The 20,335-nt window shown below is 40.0% G+C and overlaps 1 protein-coding gene and 1 long non-coding RNA gene across 5 annotated transcripts; both read right to left on the reverse strand.

The window, feature by feature from the left end:
* Positions 1-178: 178 nt before the first annotated feature.
* On the reverse strand, positions 179-8,672 carry LOC103707487 (protein ALTERED PHOSPHATE STARVATION RESPONSE 1-like). Its single transcript, XM_008791994.4, has 4 exons — positions 6,885-8,672; positions 5,416-5,630; positions 3,602-3,825; positions 179-1,874 (listed from the first exon to the last, which is right to left on the reverse strand). The coding sequence occupies exons 1-4, from the start codon at positions 8,299-8,301 to the stop codon at positions 1,106-1,108; spliced, it is 2,625 nt and encodes an 874-aa protein (XP_008790216.2). The 5' UTR covers positions 8,302-8,672; the 3' UTR covers positions 179-1,105.
* Positions 8,673-10,609: 1,937 nt separating this feature from the next.
* Positions 10,610-19,742, reverse strand: LOC113462749. 4 transcript variants are annotated; one of them, XR_005514799.1, is made up of 5 exons: positions 19,655-19,742; positions 19,165-19,282; positions 17,246-19,025; positions 15,065-15,177; positions 14,551-14,957 (listed from the first exon to the last, which is right to left on the reverse strand). It is a non-coding gene; the product is annotated as an uncharacterized LOC113462749 (long non-coding RNA). The 4 variants fall into 4 exon arrangements; XR_005514798.1 differs by lacking the exon at positions 14,551-14,957 and adding an exon at positions 10,610-11,078 and having other exon boundaries at positions 17,246-19,282; XR_005514796.1 differs by having other exon boundaries at positions 17,246-19,282.
* Between the last annotated feature and the right edge of the window lie 593 nt (positions 19,743-20,335).

Consider the following 20,335-nt stretch of genomic DNA (forward strand, 5'->3'; position numbering starts at 1 on the left):
ATGCCTATTCGTGCCTGCCAACCCAATCCTTAATTGAGTTCCATGCTATATGCTTGCAGAATCATACATTTGTAAGCTAGGTCAGCTTTGAGTGGTAAAAATTGAGGTCTGCAACGCAGCTTTGATTTACTTTTCAGGTGACATAAAATTGCATGTGGCCTCATGGAGGCTCCACCTCTTTTAAGTATGGGAACATGAAACAGTATTTTCGGTTAAGCATTTATCTAATTGTTCACAAAATTATTGATCAAAGAGGATCTACAAAAGGCGATATTCTGCTTTTTCTGAAATGGGATTGGGATGCAAGAATCTTCAACTATGATTATGAAATTTAGAGCAAGACAGAAACCACACTTCTCAGCAAGTTATAACAGAAGAGACAAGGGTATACAGACTAAGGGCATTCGCCGGCCACGCATGAGCTCTTACAAGTGATACTGCACCACGGGTATCCTTATTTACGATTTATTACCAGCCATCTGATCAATTATCCAGCAATGGAACTAACCCCAGCAGCCTAAAAAATCTGCAAAGCATGACTGAGATCCAAGACCATTCTGCTGGGGGTCTAAACAAAATTCCTTTTCAGCTTGCTATACAACATTAACTGTGAATGTATCAAAAGCAGCCTACGTTCCCTGTTTAGTTAGTAGTATAATGCTGTTAGCAGCCTACAAACCTCTAGAGGAAGAATGCAGTCACTACCTTTCTATTGATTAATCAGCCAGTTGCGAAGCTTGAATATACCTCATCATCAACCACAACCAACAGCAACCATCATGACCTCTAGAAACCCTACCAACCGATCAATAAACCAATAAATGAATGCTGTACGCCTCTCTAACTGTCCTGAAGATGCTTCCTGTTGAATCAGCAACCCTAAGGTTTCTGAAGGAACCCACACTTAGAATGGCTTTCTAAAAGGGGTCCCAAACCACTCTGGCGATCTCACCTTACAGTAAGCTCCACAAGCAACGGTGAGAAGTGCTATCTTAATTTGATCCAGAGTGATTTGCTTGAACATATTTCTTTTGCTGGACCAGAAGAGGTTTGCTTGGTTGAAACCCAACATAAATTGGCTATAATTGTTTATACGTTTGTGTGCTTATGGCCCACTTTTGTTTGGCAATCTAAGCCCCTCATAAGCCTTGAGTGTCTCTGAGCTAAAAGTTTTCAAGGCTTCAAATATAGGAATTAAACCAGTCTGCAAAATACTGGAAGCTGCATCTTGGACTTGCTTAACAATTTCCTCATGTTTGGTTTTCACTTCTTCCAATCTTTTCTTCATCGAGTCCAATTCAGTCATGCGATCATCACGGTGTTCCCCACCATTCTCAGTAACTGACACTATATCCATGCGCTCATTCATCCCACTGACCTGCTGCAGAGATTTCTGCTTTCTGTCATAATCTCTGGACAGATACTCTGCCTTTAGTCTTAGGTGCTGTTCCCTGTTTTGACTCTCCCATAATTTATGTGCTACCACAGAAAAATCATGCATTGCTTCAGTAGCTTTGTCTTCAGAAATACTTTTAGCTGCATGGAACCAATCATTAGAGATGATATATACAGCAGGAGCTCCAATCCGGCCCGGGGAGAAAGGTGCAACCCCATCAGGTGTTTGTTCCAGTTCTTCTGGGAGCCATTTCATTAACCATCCATTCAATGCTTCAATATAAGCTTTCTGAGTGCTGATCCATTCCTTAAAACAACGGCACCAGTGCAAGAGATCCACCTCCAGTTCCTTGGTAGCCTTTGCATTTGATTGGCTTTGGCTTCCGGTCTTTGCCATGAGACTGTGGCTTTTGCTATCAACTATGGCTTGTAACTGCTTCCGATGACAATCCAGCAAAGATTTCCACATTTTAACCAATCTGCACACACAAAGGATGATAATGTAAGCTCGGTGTCCTATTTCAAATATCTCATCCACATAGTACGAGATAAAGTTATGTAAAAGTAGAATTAATAAAAAAAGATCACCTAGAGAAGCACTAAATGTCCAATCAACTTGATGATTTATCATGCATATTTTACCATTTTTTTCTTTTATTGAAAGTGCTAGTCATGTTTGGATGCAAAAGTTATCAAAGGCTCAAAAGATTCATTGCATAATTTGGTTTGTTGATAAATTTATCATATCAAAATGCAAAATGAATGCTGGCCTCCCTTGATTTTTCAGAAGCCTGGCCATATTTTAATTTTCGCCACTTTCTTTTTTGATCTATAAATCTTGTCACAGTTGATTGACAGAGTTGATTCAAATAAGGTAGAAAATAATTTCACCACCTGAGCATGAATTTGAAGAAGAAGAGCAAGAGGAAGAGAGAAAAAGCAATTCTAGTTCTACAAAGAATATTAAATCTCTCCGCAGAAAGCAGTACAAAACCTGCTCCTTTTACCCAGGTCCAGCAAGTGTGTTTGAATAATTATCATGTTTCACTTCCCAAATTTTCCAACACAAAGCGTGACATCCACAAACTGGTGACAGTAGAACCTAAAGAGAGTAACATTCAAGCAAGGAGGAGCATTAAAACACTCTCAGCCAACTGGCAGGATAAGCAGACAGTCTGTGAAAATGGTAAATGTAAGGCCTCATAAAATTGTTACGAAGTCAAAGATATGCACAGTCTCATCCATTTTTTTTTAAATAAGGAAACAAAATGATGAGACCATGGATATCTTTGACTAGGATACCACCTTATGAAAGACTATTCACTATGAAAAAAAATCCATTGTAAATATTTTTGAAAAGAGATCCTACCATGAAAGGAATTCATAAACAAGGTTATGCTGGTAAACGAAAAGGAATCTTGCAGTAGGAGACTTCAATCTCCCACAAATTACTATTTAAAATATCTCTAATGGCTCACTCTTTCAAATCTGATGTCAGCCTTAACTTTCCCTCTCCCATATAAGTTCTTCTCAGTTTAATGAAAATTCATCTTTTCAGATCTTTCTCCATCAATTCCAACCCTCTTAAATTCTTAATACTATCACACTCTAATTCCATAAGTCATCTTTACAGAAAACGTATGAGTCTCATCGATCTACTAAAGCAAAACTAAATTGCATAAGCTGGAGAAACTTTTAATTTCTGATGCCAACAAACTACTGAATTCTAATATCAGCAACATAATGCTAGTTTGAAATTTGAAAGTAATAGGGTTGTATGAACCATTCTAGACTTGAACGTTTTTAAACTACACATTAACTTTAAGTGACATGGGAAAGTAATTACATAACGAGCACTCCTACATGAAATTTTAAATGCCTTAGTTTCTGTTGAGGCGACTGATAATATATAAATTTCAAAAATACAAGGGCATGATTATCTTCAGGTTTCAACCCATAGCTTGGATGATTAAAAAGTATATTTGCAGCATGGGGTTTGGAACTTCAAACCCAGCTTACCCATGAAAATGCAAGCTGTCTGGAAGTCCAACACTCTTTAGCTCAACGAACCATTTTTTGTAATGCTATCTCTATCAAGAAAATACATTTGGTATATCCAATAGCTTAATGAAAATTAAGGAACAATTTAGTGATAATGAATAGTTAGACATTCGGAAGATTAAGACAGTTGAATCAATTTTCATACCCTTGAATCAATTCAGTAAGTTGGGGCTGCAACTCTTCATCTCTTATCTTGTGCATTCTGTTTGAAATGGCATCCACTGATTTAATTAGAATGCTTATTTTGGTACGTAACTTTCTTACTGATGTTCGAGTGGAGTCGATTTTATAGAACTCTGCTCCTTCACGATCCAAAGCTTTCAGGCGTTTGTACTTCTTGTCATAAATGCTCTGCAATTTTTCTTCATCCTAGCACAGCCACTTAAGCAATGTTAACAAATATTTTGACATCAAAATAGATTGAAAGACTATGAGCCATCCATGGTTTTCTTCCATTACCTGTCCTAAGAATTGCAATTGAGAACGTTTAAACATTGTTATGTTCCCATTTGTTATTCTCCTTAACATTTGTGCAATGACTGCTCAAAGTTTCAAAATTTACTTTCTTAAGTAGTTTGCACATATGCGTTCAAATTAGTAAGTTCACAAACTTAAAGGAATTCTTATCAAAACCTACAGAATCATTCAAATTCTCAGTACTATGCATATAGAAAAACACATCAGTATAGGGACACACTTAAGGTCACCATCTTGCTCAAGAAAGTGAATTATGCTGATTTCAGCATGTATTTAACTTAGTTCTTCAGCCGAGTAGACCAAAAAAATGGATATGTCAGATTAGCATCACATCTCAAAACCACAGTCATGCAACAAATATCTGCTTTAAAAGTTTATGGTGACTTGACTGCAGAAGTAATAAAACATGCTCCAAGTCAGTTTCATAATTTTTCTAGCATGACTATGAGCTGAATTAATTGCAGAAATTTAAGCACCTGTTTGGATCCTTGGATACATTATCTATGAATATAATTTTCTGTTGTGTGAAAGTTTCAAGAATATTGAGAAAGATCACTTGGAAAAGAAGTTCCCACAGATCTGGAGTGGCAACTGATCTACCAAGTCCTGAGAATTTGGATAAAACCAAAACTTGCAAAATGGTGATTTATCGTATCCCTGAAGAACAAATGAAACCTGCAGCTCATCCGAAAGTTTAACTTGTTAGTTATTGTAATCTTTTTCTTGGAACCTCTCTGGCTGTCCCGCCTGGCAGATAATATTCTCACATTATGAATTCTAACATCAAAGCAGGCCCTTGGCAGATATGCTGCCGAAGGCATCTTCTCTCTTATATAACAAGAGCCTTTGTGCCTGGCCTTGTGTTGTGTCCAACATTGTCTTATTATTTAATATAATCCAATCTTTAAGGGACATCAAATGTCTGCACATTCCCACCTCTAGAGCTATTCTTATCTTTAAAAAAGAACACCTTGCTTAGTTCAACAGTCGTTCTAAGCTAGAGAAACAAGAGAAGTGCACCACCCAAAAGTTGAGTACATTTTAAAATTACATAAATAATTTAATTATATCAGGATTCATAGTCATAAAAATAGCATCCATGGTATGCCGTACCGGCTCGAACTAGGCGGTATGGAGCATACCATACCGTATCGGTTCGGTACTGGTACGGGTGGCTTACCGAGTGCAAAAAAATTTCATACTGTACCGACACTGTGCTAGTGTGGCACCGGTACGAGGCTTGGTACCGAAACGGCGAATCTTCATAGCACCTTTACTCAATTAACTAAACCCCTATTTTCTGGCCAGAAATCACAATTAACCCCCCATGACTTCTATTATTCAATGTCCTTTTTGATTGCATATGTTTAATGCATGATAAATAGTTACGGCCAATGGGCTAGCAGATGTTAAAAAACATAATTACCTAATGTAAAACTGCACAAACGCATTCAAACTGATATATGAAACGATAAACTATACCTTAACTTCCTTATACAATTTCTTCTCCCATACATACAACTTCTCCAAAGTTGATGAAAGGTTGCCAGACTTCATATCCATGTGCTTGTCAGAAATGCCATTACTGGCTCTGCTCCTGATTGTGCTTGCAGCTGAATGTCGTGAACGCTTGAAAGAAGGACGTGAAGATGCCAACATAGTAAAAGCCATAGGACGCCATATCCTGGAAGAGATAACTGCGACAAGACTTCTAAGATTCACTAATACTATAATAGTACATTAATTTGACAGTGTTTCTAAAGGAGATAATATAGTCAAATCTATTGTTGTTCAATAAGCTAACGTAACAGACATTCAAATACACATTTTAATTTGTACATTTATAATTTGACTATATAATAGTACATGAATGTATGGAAAAACAAGAAAAAAATTATCCTGGCTGTTGCACACATACCATATGACTAATGATTGGGCTATGAACACATCACAATAAGACAAATGAACAAGCTGGTTTTGTCATAGCACGCTTAACTTATCAAATCATTTAATTTTTAGGATGATTTCTCATATTCTTTAATTAAAGCACTATTTGAGATGAAAATACCATGAATATTCATAGCACTATCATAGATTAGAAAGCATCCGATCATTTATTACTTTATTTTCAACTAACTTAGGGCCATCATGTAGTCAACTCTAAGTGGTCAGTGCATGAAGAACAGTGTACCTCTCTCAACCCAAAGGTTCAGCAGAAGATGTTATAAAGTGCTTCTACATGGAGAATAAGGATATTGGGGTAAGAAAGTGGTATTTGAATAGTTAATGGATGGTTGGAAAACAATAGTTTTGCTCCATGAAGGTCTTTGTGTTACATTGGGATTGAAGGCACCCAATCAAGTGGAAGCTAGAGCTCTAAAAGGAGCGGTGTCAGAAACCTGAAGAATGTAAGCATTGAACAAAGAGAACAGAACTTGGAAGCTTGTATCTTTATAAAAACAGATATTACCAGATTTGCATTGTCATCTCTTTTGTACTATTATGAAATAACTGTGTTTACAACGAAGAAGTAGAAACAGATAAAGAGGAATTGTAGTTGCAATTACCAAATTGAGTTGTGTAAAGCAATTTACACTGCTCTCCAAGAAAATCATTCTGTAGAGGAAAACCAACGAAACTTTTTGCCAACATGTTCAGAAGGATGGAGTTTAGTGTCCAAAGAAAACAAATCTTTCCCATGTCAGAGACAACAACAACAACTAATATGTCACAACAATCAAGAAAAAGAGAAAAACACCATATCTGGACCCCTACTCCCCCTGTTGAGAATTTCATTTATTAGATTTTAAGAGTAACTTTCAGCACAATGAAATCAAGCCTAATAGACAAATATCCTTCCCTCCCTCAGCAATTGGCTGCAAGGTTCTTGCAGATAACAATCAGATCATTCCAAATAGAGTATAAAAATGATAAATGAATGCAATACCGACCTCTAAACATTCTACTTCTTGATCGGTACGGCAACTTGCCAACCTCAAGCATCCTTGAAACCACTTCCCCATAATTAGCAGCTGAGTTGAAATGCTCCTTAATTTCCTTCATAACTTCTGCCACATCTCTCGTACCATGAGCAGATAATGCATTTCCACTGCTTGGATCAGACATCGATTTCCCATTGCTAGGAGTGGATGACGATTTCCCACCACTAGGAGTGGACGATGCTTTCCCACTGCTTGGCCCGCTCTCCTCCGTAACAAATGATGTTTCTTCCTCAAATTTCACTCCCTTTTTCTTCCCACCGGATCCGTCATCCTCCCCGCTGCTCCTTAGTCTGCTTGACACTGAACTACTCTTACTCTCTTTATCCCCTGACCCAATTTTACCATTCTTCTCATCCTTCTCTCCCTTTTCTTGCGTTGATTCGGTCTTATAGCTGCCAATACTAGATTCCTTCCCTCCTGAATCTTCTCTCACAACCTTCTTCTCTTTCCCCACCTCCTTCATGGCTTTGACCTCTGTCTCATCCTCGAGATCAGGAATCCCTTCCCGCTCCCTCACCTCGTTCGAATCAGGACTGCTCACATAAGAGGTCCCCCCATACCTTTCACCACCATACTCTGGTAAAAGTCTCTCATAAGTATTGAAAGGATCAAAAAATTCCCAAGCAGAGCCTTCAGGGGGGGGCGGCGGTGGAGGACTTGAAGGAGCTGCTGCCACCGACCCTGGAGGACTCATTGGCCGGTCATAATAATAGGAATTCTCTTTACCCGGCAGCGGAGATCCAATTGGTACACCATATGGTGGATACCCAAATCCATACCCATACTCATATCCGTATCCATATCCACTGTTAGAAGGATGCTGCCATTGTTGGGTATTGGGGTCCTCATACGACATGGTGGGGATCGCCGTCGATGACCTCATGAATGAATAATTAGGGCTCGAAGCGGCCGAGGCCGTCCCGGGAGGGGAAGACGACGACTCTACTCCGCCGCCGCCGCCTCCTCCTCCTCCTCCTCCTCCTTTGCTCTCCGGGCTCGCGCCGGCCTCCGAGCCGGAGGATAGATGCAAGGGGGAGCCGTCATCGGAGAGCGAGTGGGAGAGCGGCGTCACGGAGGATGACCCGCCACCACTACCGCCGCCGGAAGCGGAGCTCACAGATTTGCTTTTGCCCTTGCCGTCGGATGGCAGGGTGAGCACCGGCGACCCGGGGGGTGACGGCGCCACCGCGAGCTCCTCCCGGACGAACCGCTCGAGCGAGTCGCCGACGGCGGCGAGCGCCCGGAAATAGGCGGCGTGGGCAGTCGCGAGGGCGTACCGGCGGTCCGCCGCCGCCCGGATCAGCTTCCTCCTCTCCCGGCACAGCGACACCACCCTGGACTCCGCCCTGGAGCTCCCGCATCCCATATCCCGCCGCCGCCGCCCTCAATCCCTCTCCCCATCTCTCCTCCTCTCAATCATCGATTGACGACCAAAACCCCAACTCCGACCCTAAATTCCTCTCCTCTCCGACTCTCGCGCTTGGAATTGGAAATAATTCTCTTCATTGCCGTCCATGGTGACTTGGTAACGTTTCGGTTCTTCTAACAACGGTGCGTTACGAACGGTTTCGGGCAGGACACCGGAGGGCGTTAGCTGGAATGGGAACGGAAACGGGGAGGGAGAAGAATGGCGGCAAATATGAACGAATAGAGGGAAGGGGGCGCGGGAACGGAGACGGAGAAGGTAAGTCCGAAGAGGAGCTCGTCTTCGCGCACGCGGCTTTCGCTGGGACTGGGATCCACGTGTCCGCTTGCATGGACTAAAGGGCGCCACCGCAAATGTAAAGAATTACGTGAGTGCCACGCTTGCTCGTAGTGGGAGTTCGATGGGGCTGGGCTAACGTTTGTTCACCAAACCGCTGCGGGCCGGTGGTGACCCACCAAAGGGTTTGTTTTATTAACTTTTAATTGATTGGCTGGGCCATGGTTTGATGGTTCGGAAGAGGGTTAGATTCTTCTTAGATTTGGTTTTCGACTGGTTTTGAATGGGGGGACAGGTGGGGCGCTTTTAACGTTGGCTCGAGAACAGTTCAAGGCTTTTTGTGGGTTAGACGAATCATTAATTTAGTGCGAGAGGAGGGGGGGGAATGGTTCCCACAAGAGGAGGAGAAGCCGGACGTGTGAACCAACCGCATGCAACCGCTCGGGAGTCGTCGATCAACGGCCGTCAGCAGTTGGGCCGCCGTTGGCTTGTAGAAATTTTCTATTTCTACTCGTCTGCATGCTGAAAACGAAGGGCTAAGAACCGTTGACAAGAGGTAGGGCCCAATTGGACGGCCATGGAAAGGACTATTATTATAACAGTGTCCAAAAAGTGTTCCAAGGGCAGGACTCAAGACCGGTCCAACACCGTTTATAAGAACCGGGGGTCGTGTTTGGTAGGGAGCAAGGAGTCGTTCTAATCTTTTAATTGACAACTCTTGGGAAATTTGGACGGTCTCTCTTTCACTTTCGGCGACTAATTGTGTTTGATCATTCTCAACACGGCTTTAGACTTGTTCCATTATTTAGAATTTATCTCCACCATGGAAGTTGAAACATGATGTGATAACTGGCTAATATGATGGGTACACCCGTAGCATTCTAAGTAGGGATGGCACCGTATTGGATATCGATTGAGTCAGATCGAACCCACCTTATAGGTAAAAATTCTATACCCATATCGGCCTCGTACCCATCTCGGGTCAGATTAGATTGGATCGGATAATTATAGATTATAGCTATAATTAATCATATTATAACTGCTATATAAATAGGAAAAGCTTATAACATTTTTTTATGTTCTAATTTTTTGATTCAGATGGAGAAAACTTAGTGTACATCAATAAGTATAATATATTTGACTAAAAAATAGTTCATACATAAGTCAAATTAATTGCAAATCCAGAAACAAAACAAATAAAAATAATTAATAATTATAATTTTTATAAAATATATATGCTTTCTAAGTTTCAACAATAATAATTTTTCTAATTAATAGAGGGAGAAATGGTTGAGGCGAATGGTATTGTGATAGCTATTATTTATCGAGTGGATCGGGAGGATGGATTAAGGTTAAGTTTTGGATGGAGACATATTATTCTCCGTATTTGATCTGGACTTATTTTGAATATTATATCTAAAATTCAAAAATAGGACCAATAAAAATATGTTCTATTCGGATTGTATCGGTTCGAATCGGATATTTGATGGGCGAGCTTAAATTGCCATCCAAAACTATATTTGGTAGGGAGCAAGCAGTGGTTCTAATCTATAAAGAGCTCGTTTGGTTTGCAGGAAGTATTTTTTCACCTAAAAATATGATTTCTAAAAAGCAGATTTCTAAGAAGAGGATGCCTGAAAAAGTATTTTTGGCATGGTTGACAATGGAAAAGTGATAGATTTACAAAGTGCTTATGTTTGGTTGACCACCTACTTTTCTGGAAAAGTTATTTGTAATTTTTATTATACCCTTAATAAAAATTAAATCTTTAATGCCTCTTTAATGCTCAAGGAATTTTTTGAGAAAAAATAAAAATTGAGTGATTTCCGGCTCATAATTTTTCATGTTTCTCATGAAAAAGATTTTTCCATGAAACGTTGGAATCATATTTTCATTGAAATACAACTTTTTCGTCTTTTTTTTTTGAAAACTTCAACCAAACAAAAGGTATCTCATTATTTTTTCCTCCTCCTCTCCGTTCTCTTCTTCTTCTTTTTCGAGAACCTGAAGAGCCCAAAGCGGCAGCTCTTGAGAAATTTCAGCTGAGAAAGATATGATGGTACTGCCATTTAAGATTCGTATGCAATTATTTGAATGGTCTCCCTTTCACCTTTTTGTGACTAATTGTCTTCGATCATTCACAACACGGTTTTAGACTGGTCGTATTAGAATTATTTCCACCTTGGAAGTTGAAACATGATGCTACAACTGGCTAATATGATGGGAACGCTCTGAGCGTCCAACCTGTTTCCCTATTTCATCAGGCAGCAGCCTGCCTCCCTTCCGAAAGGTACCGTCAAATATAGCCATGCTTGGAGATTACGGCAACAGGCGCCCTGCGATCCAAGTGGTAGGAGTGCTACGGTAATGATACCGCCAAGTACCGACCGTGCCGACGGATGGAGATGTTTCGCTTCATGCAGGGGCTAGGTATCAAACAGCTGTGTGCCAGGTAAAAGAGGGACAAATGAGGCACAATTTTCTGTGTTACGGAGGATGGATCAGCACGAAAGAAATATGACAGCCAGAAATTGCCGCTGAGTGATGCTTAGATAAAGACGGAGACCCATCAGAAATAATCTTGCTAATTGTTATGGCATGTAATGACCTAACATGATATAGCATGATGAGATTCATCTAGCTGAAAACATACATGATGGTTTAGATATATCTAGAAACTCTCCAAGATATTCTAGTCGGAACTTCTCTGCCGGAACGACCAGATCTAAGATGGCCGACATCTTTCGACTCAGCTCGGCCCCTATCCAAGTCGAACAAGATCTTTCTATAAAAAAAAAATGGCTGAGTCCTACCGCAAATCTACACATCGCCTCGTCAATCTCATCACATGCCAAATTGTTACAGCACGTTCCCAAGATAGTTACATCACATCGACAGTATGTTATAGCACGATCTTGAGTTTGTTGAAATACGATTCACTAGATATGCGGGTTTCGACTATAAATAAACCTAGAGGTCATCTGTAAAAGAGGTAATGCAAAAATCACCATAGCCAGGAGAGATTATGTTTTTATATTCTTATCCTTTTTTTGTTCCTCTCTATAACCCTCTCTTGCTAAGCATTGGAGGGTCCGACTGGAGCCAATCCAATAAGCTCGCCCTTATCCGTTATCTTATTGGTCTATGGAGGCGCTCCACATTGGCGTCCCAAAAATCGACGGCAACAGATTGGTGCTATATGTGGGAACGAAGGAGAAGAGCCATGAAACTTAAAAGGAATAACCACCTAGGAGCCATCCAGCCAGAGTCCAAAAGCTACCCAAGGTCTTCACCACCCCCCCCCCCCCCCCCCCCCCCCCGCGACCAGGTGCAGAGACTACCAACATCGAACAGCTTAGCTTGCTAGTTCGGTAAGTAAAAGCTCTCATGGCGATGATATAAGACCTGGTCATTACCTTGAGAAATGCGTGCTAGATGGTGGTTGTTGATGATGGGTGCCAGATCTTTGACATTTCTGTTCCGGAAACGAAGTTGAAGGCAGCATGGCCTGGTCTATGTTAAGCCCGGCATATTTTGCGGGCCAACGTAATCTTGCTCGAGGGTGACTCAGCAACGATAATCGGCTGGATTCAGGGGTGCACCGACGGCATGGGTGGCTTCCATCCTTTGCTCCGGGATATTCATGCCATGATAGGTGGAGACGTTGCCTTTCAGGCCAAGCACGTCTACAAAGAGGCCAATGGAGCTGCGGATTAGATGGACTCGTATGTGGCTGATCACTCTAGGGTAGCTCTCTAAGTTGGCGAGAGGGAGCGGCCTAAAGTACTCTGAGACTTGTTAGTTTTGACTTTTTTGGATGTATTCACACTAGAAGTGTATGAGTTATCTGTTGTAGCAAAAAAAAAAATGATATAAGACCTGCAACAACATGTCGCCCCTCCTTCAACAGACCAGAAGTGTCATTGTAATGATCTAGCCCAAGGCAGTAGTCACCTCTATCTCGAAAGTCATGGAAGAGGTCAAAAGCAAGGTTAGTCCTGCTTCCCTTTTGAAGCCATCTCCTATATCGGCAATCACTATCTGCATCAACTAAGGACAGTCGCTAGGCGGAGGCGGACCTCAATCGTAGAATCAAGGAGATGGGCAATCAAATCAGAGCATTGCAGGAGCGGAAGGCCAAAACTAGACATGATCTCAAGACAATGAACAAACCTCCTTTTATCAAAGAAATTATAGAGGAGCTCTTGTCAAAGGAGTCCAAAGTGCCCCAATTTGAGCTTTATGATGGCACCACAGATCTGATGGATCATCTAAAGAGCTTCAATGTTCTCATATTGTTGCAAGGAGCATTGAAAGCCATAATGTAGTGGGCTTTCTCGACTTTGCTTAGGAAGGTGGCTCAACTCTCGTACTTAGACCTCCAACCAAGCTCCATCTGTTCCTTCAACTAGCTCAGTCACCAATTCATCAACCACTTTATCGGTAGCAGAAGATGGGGAAAATTCTCGACAAGCTTGTTCTCTATCAGATAAGGGGAAGACGAGTCCCACCGAAATTACATCGGCCTGTTCAACACCGAGACGTTAGAAGTATGCGAGGCAATAGCCATGGTGATGAATTGGCTAAGAAACTCACGTTTTAGCTTCTCTTTACAAAAGAGGCCTTCTAAGGATTTGGCTAAACTTCTAACTCGGAAGGACAAGTACATCAATACTGAGCAAACAATTATTGCCTAAAAGGAAGCAACGAGAAAAGAGACCATTAGCCAAAGACTACAAAAAGGACAATCCGAGGAAAAAATGCAGCCGTGAAGAGCAAAGTGTTGTACCACCTTAAAGCCGGTGACATAGGTCTAAGATGTATACTCATATCAATGCCTTAAGAACTCAAATTTTAATGGAGATCCAAAACCGAGACTATTTAAGTTGACCTTGGAAGCTGCAAACCCTGCCAAGAAGAGGAACATGGGCAAATACTGCCAATTCCCCAAAGATTTGCCTTAAGAACTCAAATTTTAATGGAGATCCAAGACCGAGACTATTTAAGTTGACCTTGGAAGCTGCAAACCCTGCCAAGAAGAGGAACATGGGCAAATACTGCCAATTCCCCAAAGATTTTGGGCATAACACAAAGGGATGCCTTCAACTTAAAGATAAGATTGAAGTCCTTGTCCAACAAGGATACCTCATACGGTACGTAAGCGATCACTGGAGCTCTAGTCAACACAAGTGAACTCCTGAGAAGCAAGACGGTAATCAACCACTCACAGGATGATAGCTGCTATCTTCCGAAGACCTCCAGCGAGGAGCTTGAGCTCTTCAGCCTAAGTGAAATGATGGTAGAACCCAGCCGAGCTGGGAGCATCCATGCCAAGCGGCCGAACTCAAAAAGTTCTTATCTAGCAATGGTAGGATGTAAAAACCACGAAAAATTCTCTCTCTGAATATTTGTATTTTTTACTGCTAATAGAGAGTGGAATTGTATTTCAGTGGAATAGCATGACTGCTGAATGAACACTGGACATAGACCGGGAGTGAGACCAGCACTCTCTTTCTTGCAAACTCACACCTAGGACCTAAAAGCACAAACAGTCCTTTGTAACATTCTCCTGTCTCTACACTTTAACTTTGCTTCTATCTATCAAATCCAAACTATTCTCTCACTTGCCTTTAAGAATAACAATATACATTTGCATGCAAATCTGCTAGACCAATTGATTTTCTCTCTCTTATGTGATGATTAAGAATAAACTTTACAAAACAAGCTTCTCATGCACATCATCACTATGATATGGCTGGGATAGTAAGTTCACAATGAGGCAGGTGAAGACTGAAACCAATTCTAATGAATTGGAGAAAATATAAGCACATAATCCTTGAGGCACACAAAGCGAACAACAATTTTCTCAAAAAAAGACAAAGCAAATAACAAATTAAAATGCTGCGCAAATAATCAGGACAAAAACTACATGCACATATCACATGTTGATCATAATTTATAAGAATGGCTTTATTTCAAAAATGAAGTCGTTATAAGGTAAATTCAGGGCCAAAACTCTTATGGTTCATTGGTTAATCATTGGATAAACCAGAAGCTTAGTAGGTCTGGGCATGAAACATGAACCAGGAGAATGTGTGTGTGTATGTCTCTCTCTCTCTCTCTCTCTCTCTCTCTCTCTCTCTCTGTGTTTGTGTGTGTGTGCGTGAGTGAGAGAGAGGTTCAAGGAGGACAGTTTAAAAGAATACTCTTAGTTCTTGGTATACAGCATGATATTGGGGATATCTTCCTCCTGCTCCTCCAAAAGCATCTTGCCATGTATCCATTGGAATCAATATCTTCTCCCTCACATTCAAGTTTGGCTGCATAAATAAGTTGCAGAAGCTGGCATATCACAATCACATTTCAAAATACATGCAACAATGTAAAGCATAACCATATAAGGTGTGCAATAAGGAGAAATACTTACTTTTTTCTTCACCACTTTCACCATTTCATTCAAGATATCCTGCTCAACAATTTGTTGGCGAACATAGTCCCTACAATTTTTGTTTGGAGTTTCTAACACCTGAATTAACAATTCTGAGAACAAATATTCCAATTGTCAGAGAATATAGCAATATGTGAAAATTCTGCTGAAGAAAATTTGTCAAGTTGCAAAGCTAGTGGAAAAATATTAGTATACTAAATCAATTGTTTGTACAATAGTTCAGCCTGAGTTCATAACCAGCAAGACTTGTCTATATGGATCACTTTTTTGGATCACTTTTTCCATTTGTTTAGAAAAGGATGCAATTGTTAATTTTTTTATTAGCTGCTTGATAAGATTTGGGCATGATCCAGAAGAATCACCAGACTCGATGTGGACCACTTTGGCCACTATAAATATTCAAGAGGATCACCAAACTCGATGTGGATCACTTTGGCCACTACGATGATCCAAAGAGATCACCAAACTCGATGTGGAATACTTTGGCCACTATGAGTATTCAGGAGAATCACCAAACTCGATGTGAATCACTTTGGCCACTACGAGCAAGACTGGACAAAGTTCAAGAGTGAGATCCGCCATATCGGAAAGCCGAGTCGCAAGCCAAATTTTAGGAGGCTATAATTTGGTCATACGATGCCCTATTGAGATTTTTTTTTTTTTGAAATTGGGTATCTTTTTGAGATCTACAACTTTGGGCTAACTTAATTGAATTGGGCCGAAATTTCATCATTTAGGCTCCGAAATAAGCTGGTCAAATCAAAAGTTTTTTTTCGGATAAAACTTTGACCTGGTGTTCTATCCGATAAGAATTAGGCAGAGCGATAGAAAGCAGAATTGATATATAAGTCGATATCTATCTCCTCGAAAGTTTTAGCCTTTTTTTAAACTAAAGATGTCTATTTTAAAAAAAAGAGTCCTAATAGAATTAGAAAGAGGAATTCGACCCAAATTATGATGGGGCGGACCTCACATTATAAATAGAGATTATGTACCTCATTTTTTAAAGGATCAATAAAAAAAAGGGACTTCAAGCCCTACTTTTAAGATTCCTCCATCTTCTTCTAGTTTTCTTTTGAGAGACTCGAGTTGAGCGAGTTGAAGAAAATCTTCCTTCTCCCCAATCGGATCAAGTTGATATCAGAGCTTCGGTCCGCTATATATATGGGAGCTTTAGTGCATGGTCTCGATGCACGAGCGGTACAAACAGTCCGGAGAAGGGCTATCCATGCTTGAAGTACATTGAAGAATAAAGACGAGTATGGCTGCTACTTCTACCTTGATGGATGATGAAATAATAGAACGTCTCACACAACTAAAAAAGAAGATAGCCCAACTCACCAAGATTATGTCTCGGTTGGTGATACTTTCAACACGAGTACCGGCAACTCTATCTTCGGGCAAAACCAAGTAGTTCAGCTACGAGGCAGGAGCAGGCATTTTCTCATCTTCAATTCTAATTTAGCAGGAGCTAAATATCTTAAACAAGGGAAGCTCTAATCCAGGAGGATCACCGGACTTGATGTGGACCACTTTGGCCACTATGAGTATCCAAGAGGATCACCAAACTCGATGTGGAACTCTTTGACCACTATGAGTATTTAGGAGGATCTTCAGACTCGATGTGGACCATTTTGACCATTACGAGCAAGGTTGGATATGGTTCAAGAGCAAGATCCACCATATTGGAAAGTTGAGTCATGGGTTAAAATTTTGGAGGCTATAATTTAGTCATACGATGCCTAATTGAGATAATCTTTTTTTGTGAAATTGGGTATCTTTCCGAGGTCTACAACTTTAGACCAACTTCAGAAGGTTGAATCCAGCCAAAATTTCATCTTTCAGACCCCGAAACAAGCCGGTCAAATCAAAAATTTTCTTTTTGGTTAAGACTTTGACCGGGTGTAGCTCTCTATCCGATAAGAATCCAGCAAAGCAACAGAAGACAGAGTTGATGTAAAAATTGAGATCTATTTTTTCAAGATTTTTAGCTTTTTTTTTTACTAAAGATGTCTATTTAAGGCAAAAGAGTCATATTAGGATTAAAAAGAGAAATCCAACCCAAATTGTGTTAGAATGGATCTTACATTATAAATAGAGGCTATGAACCTCGTTTTTTTGAAGGATTAATAAAAAAAAGGGGACTTAAAGCCGCCTTACTTTCGAGATTCCTCTATCTTCTTCTAGTTTTCTTTTGAGAGATTCGAATTGAGCGGGTTGAAGAAAATCTTTCTTCTTCCTGATTGGATCAAGTCATAAGACATAAATTTATAACAATGGCTAAAATTCTTTGCTGACAAAGAATCTTCATAACACTATTTGCTAATCCCAACTTCCATTTTTCAATAAAAAAGGATGCAATGCATAAGTCATATATGGATGTACGGCTCTTGCATAAGGAAAATAAAAATAGCTGGATGCAGTCTATTAGAAAATTGTGTTTCCCAGCAATAGTATCCCTGGAAACAAAACTCAAAGAAATGTAATAGAAAACTATGACAAGAAATTATAAAAATATAAATATCTTACAGAATCAAATTGCAAAATAAAAAATTCTTAATTGCAGGAAAAAAAAGTTTCATGTGCTCAAAAAAAGTGCCAGAAGTTGTATTTTGGAGTTCTTGCTTCCTAGGCACTTCTTAAGTATCATAAGGGTATCCGTTGCCTGCCTGTACTTCACTAAAAAGATAAAAATAAATAAAAGTTAAGAGATCCAACAATAGATTGAAAGTGGTCTTAAACTAGTATGATTCAATGACAAGCTACAAGAACAAGCAGCATGAAACACAACTGCAATTAAATCAAAGTACCGAAATAAAATTTCTCTAGAAGGTTGATTTAGCAATAATGGCACCACCTGTCCAATGCAGAGGACCAACTTCAAAGTTCAGTTTGAAAAAAAAAATAACCGTGGAATACTACATAAAGAATCAGATATGGGTGTTTATAAGCTAGACGCATAGTGGAATGCATGGACAGCAGTCTTGTTGAAGCACTCACCTTGATGTCAGGTTGTAGTCCAACCTAAAAACTAGTGTGCAGGCACATGAACCTCCCCTATTGACATTTAATATACTATACTCTAAATGAAGTCATGACAACAATGGTGCCTCGTGGAACTGATTCAAGATAATTGCTGCAGCATCTTAATAACCTCCATTAGAGAAAAAAACCCAGTTATGTTTCCTGCAGCATTAAATAGTGAAAACCGACATTCTTGACAACAAATGGATGAGAAGTAAATAGAAGACATACTTGTCGTTTTTTGTGACATGATAAAGATATAAGCTGACAGAATCCAGTTTTTTTAAATACTTCGAAAAGATTGCTACAGAACAACAGAAATGGCCGTATCAACTGGAGAAGTGTTACAACTAGTAACAGAATATGGAACTACCATGTCAAAAGGCTTCTCACGGTCTTTATTGCAGCCTAAGGCATTCTATAGTAATAGAATCACAGATTATAGCAAGTAGAAAATAGCAGATTCTATACTAGGATGGCCTTATCTCGCAATGTCAAAAGATTTGGAAGCAAGCCTAGCAAGGAAAGCACACATCTATATTTTTAAAATGTCACCAGTTCACCACAAAAAAAAAAAAAAAGAAAGAAAAAGACTCCTAGCAATACAAGAGAATTCACCTAATCCTTCAATAACAAACTACACAGGAAGAGAAATCAAAGATTAAATGATGATGTATTGAGGTAGCATAACCAAGAAAAAGGATGCATGTTATTTCTTCAACATATTGCTGAGTTATCCATTCATATTCATTACATGAGTTCTGGGCCAAAAATCAGAATAATACAGAAACAATTTGGTACGAAATCAAGTATCGATTTTCTAAAAGATCAGTTGTTTATAGTTTCACTAAGATGCAATGCTTACCTATCATAATCAATTACATAGGCAGACAGCTCCATCGGAACAAGGTAGTACCTGGCTAGCATCATCTATGAGATAATCCAGTGAAGGTGACGAAGAGCTTTCGTCAAATAAATTACATAAAACACATAGACGATGGCCGAACAGAATCACAAACATAAGAAAAGGGCAAGAAGAGGAGAAGAACCAGTACCAAGCCTCCATATTGATAATGCCGCACAATTCAATGTCGATTGCCCAATCTGGACTGATCAACATGTCGCTTGTGGCCCTCTCGGCGCAAAGCCGCCGCGTTCGCCACGGGAACCCTCCTGCGCACCAAACTCTCCATGAATTTCCCACCCAAGAATCCCAAGCCCCACACACAGACACCAAACCCTAAAAATCTCAATTCTTGCATTTCCTTGCAGCATCTCATTCAACCAAGAATCCAAATAACAGAACGAAAGCTCTTGTTTTTTATTATTATTTTCCGGAAAATAGAAAAGAAAGATCACCAACCGAAGTCGCCGCAAAAACCGCAGCATCAAAAGCATTCAGAACCAGAGGGGAAACAACCAGAAACCCAATCGTCTTGAGACGAAATTAAAAGGGTTTCAAGATTTCCTAATTCCGAGGTCAAAATGAAGATTAGAAAAGAATTTCTCGAGAATTTTTTGGTACGAGATTCACGAGGAGCCTACCTGTCCGAGAGAAAGGCGAAGAATTCGAGATTCTTGGCGGGTCTTGAATCGGGGGCAGAGCACAGAGAGAGAGAGAGAGAGAGAGAGAGAGAGAGAGAGAGAGAGGCGGGGGGGCAGCTGTTGCGCGCGGACTTTATATTGAAAGAAGTTGCTTTTTACCAAAAAAAAAGAAGTTGCCCGGCTTTAACACAGTTTTTTGGTCCGGACGAACCAACTATAGAGGGGTATTTGGTGACCTTGGGCCTCATCAAGGCTTCCCTTCTCCTCAAAGTTATTCTTTAGTAGATCAGAACATAGATGGATAGGACTTGTAATGGAGTCCCGAAAAACAAATAATTTTTTTCTGAGCCTGTATCATTTTTTTAGGTTCTTTTTAGTATTGTATAAGTACGTAAGATTTTTTTAGTAAATAACTGATGTGAGACTAAATATATGCCCATACAGATCTTCATGAATAACCGTATAACTATTTAAATATATAAATCTTCTACTTATGATAGTGCAGGATAATTGTCGATATATAATTCATTTGTTTCTATTGAAAATTGTGGCAGATTTTGGTAGATTTATACAAATATTGCATTAGGTATTTGAGATTCGTGGACAAGATGTAGATGCATCTCACCAAAAGTGTTTTGCTAGAATATAATAAGTTTGGAGTTTGAGATAATCTTCATATGC

Source organism: Phoenix dactylifera, chromosome 14 (assembly GCF_009389715.1).
Source record: "Phoenix dactylifera cultivar Barhee BC4 chromosome 14, palm_55x_up_171113_PBpolish2nd_filt_p, whole genome shotgun sequence".
NCBI classification, from domain to species: Eukaryota; Viridiplantae; Streptophyta; class Magnoliopsida; order Arecales; family Arecaceae; genus Phoenix; species Phoenix dactylifera.

Coding starts and splice junctions, on each gene's coding strand:
- LOC103707487 (XM_008791994.4), bottom strand. CDS start 8,301: ATGGGATGCGGGAGCTCCAGGGCGGAGTCCAGGGTGGTGTCGCTGTGC. Junction 5,631..6,884: donor AAGAAGTAGAATGTTTAGAG/GTCGGTATTGCA, acceptor GTCTTGTCGCAG/TTATCTCTTCCAGGATATGG. Junction 3,826..5,415: donor AATTGTATAAGGAAGTTAAG/GTATAGTTTATC, acceptor TGGCTGTGCTAG/GATGAAGAAAAATTGCAGAG.